The sequence below is a fragment of the Pagrus pagrus genome (assembly GCF_965226575.1).
Source record: "Pagrus pagrus genome assembly, chromosome: 9".
In the NCBI taxonomy this organism is placed as follows: domain Eukaryota; kingdom Metazoa; phylum Chordata; class Actinopteri; order Spariformes; family Sparidae; genus Pagrus; species Pagrus pagrus.
The window spans coordinates 21,847,971-21,859,258 of NC_140193.1; the positions used below are offsets into that span (position 1 = coordinate 21,847,971).

General features: G+C 41.7%; 1 protein-coding gene across 1 annotated transcript; it reads left to right on the forward strand.

Moving 5' to 3' along the window:
• The first annotated feature begins 5,579 nt into the window (after positions 1-5,579).
• rnaseh2b (ribonuclease H2, subunit B) lies at positions 5,580-11,288 on the forward strand. Its single transcript, XM_084361559.1, has 11 exons — positions 5,580-5,808; positions 6,087-6,155; positions 7,057-7,164; positions 7,256-7,332; positions 8,692-8,806; positions 8,893-8,957; positions 9,074-9,179; positions 9,479-9,560; positions 10,385-10,430; positions 10,731-10,808; positions 11,134-11,288. The coding sequence occupies exons 1-11, from the start codon at positions 5,745-5,747 to the stop codon at positions 11,242-11,244; spliced, it is 921 nt and encodes a 306-aa protein (XP_084217685.1). The 5' UTR covers positions 5,580-5,744; the 3' UTR covers positions 11,245-11,288.

Here is an 11,288-nt window from a genome sequence, read left to right on the forward strand (position 1 = left end):
TCTCATAAATAAACAAATAAACACATTTCATACACAGAGTACTTATTCTAATTACAGCCCTGGACATGTGCTGAGCAGTCTCTAATTTCTCTCTGAGCAGGGAGACTTGCGGAGCCGTCTGCGGCAGACCAGCAGTCGGCAGATGTAATTACCACATCATCTCTGGTCCCTGGTACACTGAGGGAGAGGGAGGGAGAGAGAGGGAGAGAGATTGATCCCAGTAAACAATAATTAGGGTTGGGGATGGTGTATTGTGGGACATCTACTCGGCAGGACAGAGTAAAGAAAGGGAAAGAAACGGGAGGGAGGAGACAGGCAGGGATCATGGGCACATGAAAGCCTCTGGGACAGACAGCCCCCCGCCTGAGAGGGTTACATTTTTATCAGGACCAACACATCAGCGGTCCATACAGCGCTGTCATTTTGATTCATATGCCAAAAATGTATATGAGCAAAGTGATGGTTTTGGATAATAAACTAATTATTTAGTTTATATATTGCTCCAAAAATCATCAAATTGCATTTTTTTTTACAGCCGACTATCCAAACTCCATCTGTATTCAACTAACCATAATATAAAACAGAAAAAAGCAGCATGTCAGCACATTTAACGAACTGCATTTGATGAATCAAAACAGCAAAATAATACAAAAATGTTTGGATGTCAGTTGTTGAGAAGTAGTGAGCGTCTGATTGGTCAGTATATGTCTAAACTGAGTGGTACAATGTTCCTGTCTGTTGTCAGTGATTTATTAAAGGTGCCTCGTGGAGAAACATTCAGTCTTTTCTCAGCAAAACTGAATTTGAAAAAAAAAATGACTTAGTTAACATCCGTGTTCGCTGGCTTGTAGTCGTCTCCCCTGGAATTTACTGCCCCAGCGCTACTTTTCTTGGCACATTATAATCAGTGGAATAGTGTGAAACCATAGGCAGGAATGTATATCGTGTGATCCGCACGAGATACAAACAAAACAGGACACTGCTTTACAGCACTGCTTTCAGCCGTCCATTACATCTGACTCAAAGATCAGAGTCACGCAACACTGGATATAAAACACAACCGAATAACTCAGTGTCGTTGTGTTTTCATGTGGGAGAGCTGCTTTTTAAAGGCGGCCGTCAATTTTCAATCTGTCATCGTTTCCTCGTGGTTGTTCACAGTTCTTTGACTGTGCAAAAAAAACCAACTTATAGCCTAAATCTAGTTTAGTTCCTCAGCGCTGGTTCCATGGAAGTTTTTGGTTAAAATCTTTATAGGGCACGTTTAACTGTGACCCGGCAAATCACAACCTGATGCACAAGATGGTTTGTTACACAATCTATTTGGAAAGGCACAGCTAGAAACTGTTTAGAAAAGGGAACGTACTTGACAGGAGGGAACCACATGTCTATCACCGTCTATCACGGGCCAACCTCAACCAATCAGATCAACAGTGCCAGGGCGCTACCAGCGGCGGAGCATGCCCTGTGGTAGGCTGCGACATCAGCTGAACATCAACGCCATCGCCAAAGACCCCTTGTTCATTCAAAGGTAAAGTGATGATGTAAAATCACATTATATTGATGCCAACATCTTTACGGACTCGTCACATCATGTACAGTCACATCTTAGCCAATGTTAGCAAAACGCTCGCTAGCTGGCTAGCTAGCGTATAATGGTCAGCAGCACCATGGTCTGTTGTCAGGAATAAATACATAGAGCATACCAAGCACTGAAGGGGCGATGTCGACTGAAGTCATGTCACCCTCAGCTTCTACAGAAAGTCTGTGTGCCTTCTCTTGTTTTCTTCAGACTGGAATGACCTGGCCTCAATGCGCGTTGTTTTGCCGTGTTCATAAAACTTAACATTGTGAATGTATCCTTCCATTGTGTACTGTAGTCCTTGCGATCGACTTCTTGAAGCCATATTGTCTGACTCCCAGAAACTATTAAGCACTGCTGCAGTCGGCTAAACGAGACCGGCGTCGCCATGTTTCTTGTTGTCAAGCTTGTCTGAGCTAGCACTAAAAACTAACGGGGAGGGCTAAGGATCGGTCAGTACTTTGTTTACGGTTTCTACTAATTTGATCAGCTGCAAATATGTTCGATAAAATGTACCAACGCACGTATTAAAGCACTTTATAAACTAAAATGATATGTGGATTAATGTGTCTCTTCTATTATTTCCTATTCTATCTTATAGAGGGGTCAGGTTTCAAAATGTAGTCTTTGTACAATGTAGCTGTAAAACTTCAGCTTTTTCAGTTTATAAAATACATTACGACATGTTACTGATCCCCACTTCTGTGTTTCCTCCTCCTCTGTTCTCCTTCACTTCTCTCAGGTGCTGCTCATCAGGCAGTTAGCCGGCCTCATCCCCATATTAAAGGGAGGGTGGAGGAGAAGGACTGAGCAGTCCTGACCGTTTTAGACTGCCTCTGTCTTTGGTTGTTTTTTTGTTATCTTTTGAGGGTGGAGGTCTAGTAGTCCTGTTTTCGTGGCTTTGTTTGTTTAATGATGTTTAATTTATGTAGACTTTTCTTAGTTTAGGGAGGAAAGTTCTGGGTCTTATGGCCACTGCGTGCCTGGCCCAGACTTCCTCCATCTTTTCCTTCATTATGGCCAGGCCTCCAGACTCCCATAGTTTCGGTAAATTTTGATATCATTTGTAAATAAACCTTCATTTTTTTTGCAAACTTGCTCTCGAGTACGGTGTCCTTTTTAAATATGTTGCCGACCACTGTTTATTTTGTTGCCGTAACACCCAGCAAATCTGGGGCATGTTCAAGTAGAGGAGTACTGGTTGGTAAATAACGGTACTTGATGGGTTCTTAATGGCAACAAGTGTGAGAGTGGGGCCCACGGTTCCCTTCTGCCCCGGGGTCACCTTGTAAGTTAATCCATCCACGGTTAGATGGTTTAAATTTAAATTATTTTTAAGTTCGGCATATGTTCTGCAAATTAACCAAAACCAAACAAAATGTGGGGAAACGAAAACAAATGATTCCCTTAAATATGTACCTCAAAGGTGGACTGAAGTATGAGCAGTAGAAATTAATATTTCAAAATACACATTTTAACTCCACACAACAGTACAATCCATCACGCTGTTCTCTGCCTTTAGGGAGAGGGGAAATACCACATGCAACCAGAGGCCTCACACAAAGCAACTGATGCTGGGAATAAGGAGTCATCCTCTTGTGGGGTGTGTGGGGGGAAGAGGAATAAGACTTTTACGGGAAGGAATATCTCCCTAGTGAGAGGACTGGCGAGGACCAGTACGTGTGTGTGTGTGTGTGTGGGTGCATATGAGGCGTGTGTGTGCTGAGACTCAGATTTTACAAACATGCTATGTGAATAGCTTTTCGGTGATTCTGGCATTCCCGACATTCCTTCCTGTGAATTTCCAGTCAGCGTGAGGCTCACTGTTCCAGAGCTCTGACATCACGAGGGGGTTCCACTCTGCCTTCCACGTTCTGCCTCCCGCTCTCTCACAATCCCACCCATATTTGGAAGTGAGAGGAAGGGAATCCCAGATGATGACTCAAAGGCTTCTGCTGCCAGGGGGAATTCTCTCCACATCTGTTTTGTGTGTGTGCGTGTCTATTATTAACGTGTATCAATGTGTATATGACCTCCTCGGGCTGGAGACGGAGTTTTACATCTGTAGGGAAACCAAAATGGTAACAGCTTCGTGAAATAACAGCCTCGTGCCTTCACAGAAAAAGTGGAAGCCTGTGAGTGATGTTGTCTTTCTATTTATAACCTGCTTCTCTTGGCAGCCATGACGGTTAATAATGCACTCTGCTGAAAATGAATGCTCCTGAAATGAGCTTTATTTCACTTAATAAAACCTAAAGATGGACGATGATGAGGGTAAAATGCACAGCGCATGTTGGTAAGTCGACATGTACTGTAACCAGTCAGTCACCCTGCGTTGGACCTCCACAAATGAGACCAGTGGGATAAATGGGGACCATGGCTGTTCAACGTGCTCAGCACAGTGTGACCAACCGTCTACAGCCTGCTGGCTGCAATAAACTCCTTCCTGCACAGAATCATCTTATTTCTGACGAGGAGCAGCAAGCTCAAATGTAAATTACAAAAGGGAAGCAGGAAGTAGAATGAGAGGGAGACAGAAAGAGCAGACACGGCTTTGGATGTGTTGAAATTCTCTTTGTTGGAAGTGGATTTGGGAGAGGATGGAGGGGTCTCCGGGTGTACGAAGCCATATCTGGGCCTAAATTTAGCCCCACTTTGTTCTCGTCTGCATGCTGGTGACAGAGGACTCGGCTCTCTGGGGTTGTCTGTGGTCCAGTGTATCAGAAAGGCCGCTGTTGTTCTCCCTGGCAGACAGAGACGCAGACGTTCCCTCAAGCAGCCCAAAAAGAAAGAGCGCTTTCATGGAATATTCTGTTTAGCTGCACAGACTGTTGTGTATGATACTCCCGGGACCCATAAAACAAGTAATTCACAGACAATATCTCACCCACGCTCTCTTTGCCACAGCAACATAAATCCAACTGATTTCAGGGAGGAGTTGAGGCAGTGTTCAAAGGGTATATATGTTCCTCAAATCTGGGAAAATGGGCCTGCAAGGCAACATTATTTTTAAAATGGACAAAAACAGAACAGAAAGTGACGCAGGAAAACAAAACCGAAAAAGGTGCCGTGAACATGAGCAAGTCTGAGAACATGGAGCCGTAAGTCACCCTGCACAGACTGTAGTTTTCCTCTACATCACGCCGCTCCCCACAGGGACACTGTATGGCGACGTTTAAAAGCTCAGTCACCCGGCACACAAATCCCTCCCTTCCTCATTACCAAAACAAGCTAATTAAAAACCTGTTAATTAGCCGTGTTGTGGGTGTCTTTAGGAGAGAGGGAAATCAACATCTCGAAAAAGAGCTGGGCGCGTACGAACATATCAGAGGGACCTCTGAACAGTTAGACAAATTGATGACACAGCTATAGTCATCAAATGTGAAAACACAACACAAACATCCTACACATCTCCATCGGAGCACACACATAAACAGTGCAGGAGGGGAAAAAAACAAGTGACTCACTGAAAACCAACTGGGACACACAGTGTCATATCCTGAGAGGGAGAGGGAGAGATGCCCTCCTCTTACTGAAGGACAGATGGATCCCCCAATCTGTTGTGGGCCAGTGTGCCAAAGGACTACTGGTCACCAAACATCCTGCACCTGAGTGAAGCGACCTTTTGGCTCTATGTGAAGACCAAACCACTGATATGAGCTGAGTGACTGGGAGGTGAACTGTGCAGGACAGAGCCAAACGTTACCAGGGAAGTATTATCAAAGCTCTTGAGCGACCTCTACTGGCCTCACTGAGGAACTGCGTGTCGACGTGACGTCACCGCGGAATGTACCACTGCATTAAAAACAGTGTGAACGGGGTGAATTCAAAGTCTACAACTGCGTCTTGTTCGCTTATTTCTGAGCTTGTTTCGACGCCAGAGTATGAATGTGTGTTTAAAACGTGTTGAGTATTGATTGCTTGAAAAAAGTGGTGCAAATGAAGCGTCAGCGCGATAATAAATATCTTGTTTTTATCCTGTGTGACAAACACAGGAAGTGGCCCGAGCTAGGGCGCCTTTTCTGAGCTCATGTCGTCAGGCAGAAAGTTACCATCACGTCCAGCGAGGCCGACTCTGTTTTTAGCCACACGAAGCTTCGAGCTTGTACGAATAACAAACCCAGTCATCAGAAACTCATCTCCTTGAGCTGTATTACACAACATGGCCACCAAAAAGAAGCGAACACCTAATGTGCAAAGTGACAGTTGGGTTGTCATCGCCGCAGGTAGGTGCAGCCGCGGGATGAGACTGTCAGTTTGAGCTAACCCCAGCTAGGCTAGCTAGCTAGCTTAGCTACATAGATAGCAAAGTTGTTAGACCTTGATAACTTTGTCATCACATAAACTGAATGACTAGAGGCAGAATTGCTGTCCATTATGCTAGCGTGCCCCTAACTTAAGCTGCATGTAACATGGAAATAAGTGACTAATCAGAATGAACGTTGATCACTTGTGTTAAACTTGTCAGTTGTCATGAATCTTACTTTTGTTTTGGTGTCCACAGACTCTGCCATCGACACACAGAAGCACGACATTGACCCAGCTTTTGTGAGACTAAGGAACCCCTCCACAGGTCTGTATTCCTTATTAATATAACGAGATCTGTCTGTGGCTGCAACTAACAATTTATTTATCCTGAGGTTTATCAACAGAAGTTTCCAGAGGCTGAGGGGAAGTCTTCATATTACCTGTTTCGTACAATCATCAGTCCTAAACCTTAAAATATTTCGATTGATTTTAAAAAAACCTCAACAAATTTATAAAAGGGAAATCATGGAATTTAAGGTTTTCCTATTTATTTAAAGACTTGATGATTTCAGGTTCTCTTGGGAGTTTTTGACCTCGAGCTGTTTTATTTAATGTCAATACAACATTGAGGGCATAAGATTTTAAATTTTTTGTTAAGGGTTAAATGTAACAAGGCTAATATAATGTGTGTGAAACACTACAGCATCTAAATGAATTTAGAGTTGGACGGTGCAGACCTACGTGGGTGCTGTCGGAGAGCCAGAAAACACAGTTGGTAACGGTATATCGATACAGTGGATAATGAGTATTGGAACTGTGTCAATCAATCAAAATCAATATTTCAATATATTTGGCAGGTCCAGTGTAAACAATTCAGAACTTTAAACATTGGATCTGGAAATGTTTAATGAGGAAGCAAACACATTCAACATGTTCGTTAGAGTTTGTTTGTCAGGGATACATCCACGTTTTAGAGAGTAACTAAATACAAATGTAAGTTTTGTTAATTTAAAACAAAGCTGATGATCCAAATTGCTGCAGGTCGATAATGAAAATGATTGTTAGTTGCAGCCCTAATAACACATTGAGTCAAGGTATTGTTAAAACATAAAGTAAATAAAAAAGTGCCTGAGGTTCCTCAGCTATTTAATTCTATATCTTGTGAGATGTGCATTTGAAGATGTGGCAGTGAAAGTAACACTGTTCCTCATTTTTCTATCCTGCAGATGCAGCTTCTCTGTATATGCTGAGTAGTGGTGATGTACAGCTGTTTGAGGTCAAAGCCTTTGAAGAAGATTTCCACTCCTGGTTTATCGGACAGACGGTACAGAGAGGTTGGTCTCATTCCTCATTACACTGTAACTCTGAACCAACCTAATCACAATTACAAACACTGCTATAGGCGTCTCTTTTTTTTTTAAACAGATGGGAGACTTCTCTTTGTAACACCGATGGATCCGCTCTATCTCATGTTGCCCTATTTGATTAAATCTGGCAAAGAGGTAAGAAAAGTGAATCTCTATTAACCTCACAGCGGTTGTTCCAGTGATGTTTTTGTGCTGATTATTTAACTGCAAAGCAGTCGTGTTCTGCACCCTAAATACCCTGCCAGAGTAAGAGTGTGATCCCCTCTACGGGGGGGATATACCTTTTAATGAAAGTTATCATTAGATTGTGATGCGTGCATTCATTGTGCAATGAAACTGCTTCTTGTATAGCCAGACAGCACTCTAAATCTGTTTACCTCTTTGTTAATATTACAAAACTTTAAAAATATTGTTTGTTTTGTGTTTGTCTCTTTAATTTAACGCACATAGAGACAGATGTTAAGGGGAGACAGTACAGGCAGATAGAGGGGGGGAAACTGCTAATAGACATCACCATGAATCGTCCCAAGTTGATTACTTACATGAGTTTTCTGAAAATGTATGTTTAAATATAAAAATGTGGAACCATCTGAATAGATATACACTTATTTGAAAACATTTTCATAAAAGAATATGAATATTGGACAAAGCCAGGTTCAAATTTCTTGATTTTGTTGATATATTAAAGCTTTTACTGAGGGAATTTTGGATGTCTGTTTGTATCACTCCATGAGTCAGAAAATGCTGTAAACAGCCATAAAAACAACATTTTTGCCATGTTTTTAGAAATAAAATGTTATATAACTCAGGCTATGAATGATATATGAACAACCCACTCTGTGAAAACCTTCAGAAAATAGATCGGAATAAAACTGTAAACTTGTGTCACTGAAGTGGAGATGTCTGGCTCAGAGTGCAAGGAAAAACTCAGTTTTAGAAACTGGCCTTTAAAGATAAGTATTATTAAACGCCATACATTTTAAACAAGAAAGGGTGAATAGGGTAACAATATAAGTAATAGACATCACAATGAAACTTTCCCAGTTAATTGCTTAAGACAATTCTTTTTTGTATCACACATTTTCTGATGTTTTTTTGTTTAAATATGCAACTGAGCGATCTAATTAAATATATTCTGGATATGTTAAAGGTCTGTATTCATAATGTGGTGGCAGGCTACATTGCTGTGTTTCGTCTTTAAGCCAAAGAGTTGTGTTGCTTTAGATTTCACCTGTCTTACAAACAGTAGATAGCGGGTCTGGGTAGAGCTGCTTTAGCTGGAGATGCAGAGACGGCTCCATGTGTATCACTCCTTCAAGGACATCTGATATTGGTTTTTTCTATTCAAGTCATATAAACAAGATACAATATGTATGTAAGGCTCCTTCTGAAGTTGTCAGAAGGCGTTAACTCTGCACCGGAGTCTCAACAGACTGACGGTTTGATACCAAATGAACTTATTTATGAAGTCACAATATCTTATTTCCCGTTCAGGGGAAGTTCCAGCCTGTGGATCAAGTTGTTATGGATGAAGAATTCCCAGCTTGCTCAAGGCTGCTGAGCTGCACACGTTCCCTGGCCTCCCTGCACCACATTGCAGAGGAAAAAGGTGAATTTTATTTTTGAATACAACATCAATAAACTCTTAATCTGATACTGATTGCAATGTTTAAATGATGTGTTTTATACTTCCAGAGGTGGGAACACAGAAGTTCCATCGATACAGTCAAGAGAAGACGATGAATTGGTTGAAGAAAAAGGTAATCATCACAGCTATCTTATACGAAATTCAAACATATCCGTCTGCTCCGTGTGGAAATGCACCATTTATTTCACACAGTGGAATTACATACAGTTTCTTTACTTGTCGGTGTAGGTGGAGAGGACGGTCGTTGCACTCAAAAAGAGAAATATCTCTGTGGGAGAAGGAGTCAAATCCACAACATATGTCAGAGTGAAGTCAGAGGCAGACTGCCCTGAGGGTAAGTGGCTTCAACATCAGGCCACCTCACTGTTTAAGTCCCATCTCATTGTTGTGTGAATTCCAGTTTCACCTTCATTTAAAAAAGACATTTAAAGGCCTCATTTCCATATTTTTCTATTTTTCCTTTTTTTGCAGCAGACATGACACTGACCAATAGATGGCAGTAATATTGCATAGTTTATGTCTATGAGTTATGATCCCCAAAGAACGTTTCCCCAACCTCAACCTGTATAAAGCATAAAGTAGGATTATATGTATCTAATTACTGCCACTCATTCTCTCATCTTTATGATACAGAGGACTACCTGCGCTACGCCCATGGCCTGATATCAGAGTACATCAGTGAAGACCTGAGCAAAGCCCTTCTCAAACACTTGCAGTAAGTCCAGACATCCAGCATCTACAAGTAGGGCTGAACAATGTGCAAAACAAGTCATATAGCGATTCATTTGACAGATATGGGATATGAGTCATGATTTAAGCCATGGTCTTTCCCAAACAAGCATGTTCCCTTATGTCATGAGAATATTATTTTTATGCCCCAGCATCTCCTCAGCACCACAGTGCTTCATTTACATGTGTACTAGTGCAGTGCCCATTTAAAACATGCTGTTCGGCACAGATTATCTGGTAATGTGAGGGGTTTACAAATCCAGTCTCAAGGCCCCTTAACTGCTCAGAGACTCATCAGGGCCGCCCCGATAATGTCAAACATGTTCGATATTTACGATTGCCAAGCAACGTTAAACATTGTAGCCCTTGAGGCTAACGTTAGCTAGCACGCTACTGTTGACAGAAGCTTAAAATCTCACCTCCAGTTCTCAAAAAAAGTAACGCCAAAGTAACCACTAAGTGCTGCTAACTGTAGTGGCGGCTAGCTAGTTATCTCAGTTAGCTGTGCAGCTTGCAAATTTCCAGAACCCAATGAAAAACGGGCTCAACAGGTATCAGACAGATAGAAAACCTTGAAGTCAACACAGCACTAAAATCTACTGATGAAATAAAACCACTGAATGTAACATTACAGCGAGTTAAAAGTACCAAATAATAGCTAATTTCAAGAATCATAAACAATGAAGGAGTTACATAAGATCTTTGCATTTTATTATATATTTGCAATGAATATCATCACTTTCACATGCTAAAGTTTCAAAGAAAGTATGTATGATGTTGATGCTGATCTAGTGTGCCTCTACTCCACAGGTTACCAGAGCTCACAAGCCCGAAGGAGACAGAACCTCCTTCAAAGGTACGTTAATGTCTCTCTTTGACGCGAGTCAGGTCTGTAGCATTACTCTCTTCTCCTTCTACAGCTTTTCAAATGCGCTGTGCATGTTCTCTGTAGTCCTTCGCCTCGCTCTAACACTGTTGCATATTTTTGATCACGCTTAAGATGAAGTACTTTGTACTTCTGTGTTTTTAAGTTTGGTTATGAGAGCTTTGTCCACAACAGTGTGACCACATCCCGGCTTCTAGTGGCGTGTGTCTGTGGTTAAAAAGTTTGGTGCTTTTTGACATGAAAAGCTTTTCTTACTTCCTCGTTTGGCAGAAACGGAAACTTTCAGACAATCCGGTGGAGGCTGGAGAGGACTACACCAAATTCAACAGTGCAGACTTTGTTCGGAAAGTGAGTGTGTACAAGGCAGTCTGCCTGAATAGACCAAACAGTTACTGAAGGCTTTGATCAGCAGCATTGATTATGTCACAATGGCTTCACAGATCATTTGTTTGCTTTCATCTCCAAGTCTTTTTTTCTTTAAAGACCTTGAGTGATTGTTAGTGTTGCTAGTCTTCCTCTTGCTTCCCTTAAGCTTCCTCTGGGTCAAAGGGACTTGTAGGAGTGTGTTTTTTTTCTCAGCTTTAATTTAAGTTCACAATATATAATGTAACGTGCCATCAATGTGCAAATGTGTTGACTTACTTCAGGTTGATTTTTCTTCCGCTTATTCCAGCCACCCAAGAAGATGACTGCTGCTCAGAAAAGTCTGGCTAAAGTGGACAAGAGTGGCATGAAAACAATGTCATCCTTCTTCAGTCCCAAGGTCAAAGCAGAAAAGAAGTAATTGTTGTACAGTTTGTGTTTTTGTAATAAAGAAAAGAAAATGTC

What these genes read in the sequence shown, in the direction of transcription:
- rnaseh2b (XM_084361559.1), top strand. Translation starts at nt 5,745, where the DNA reads ATGGCCACCAAAAAGAAGCGAACACCTAATGTGCAAAGTGACAGTTGG. An exon ending in GCCCTTCTCAAACACTTGCA is followed by an intron (nt 9,561 to 10,384) that starts GTAAGTCCAGAC and finishes TCTACTCCACAG; the next exon opens with GTTACCAGAGCTCACAAGCC. An exon ending in AGACAGAACCTCCTTCAAAG is followed by an intron (nt 10,431 to 10,730) that starts GTACGTTAATGT and finishes CTCGTTTGGCAG; the next exon opens with AAACGGAAACTTTCAGACAA.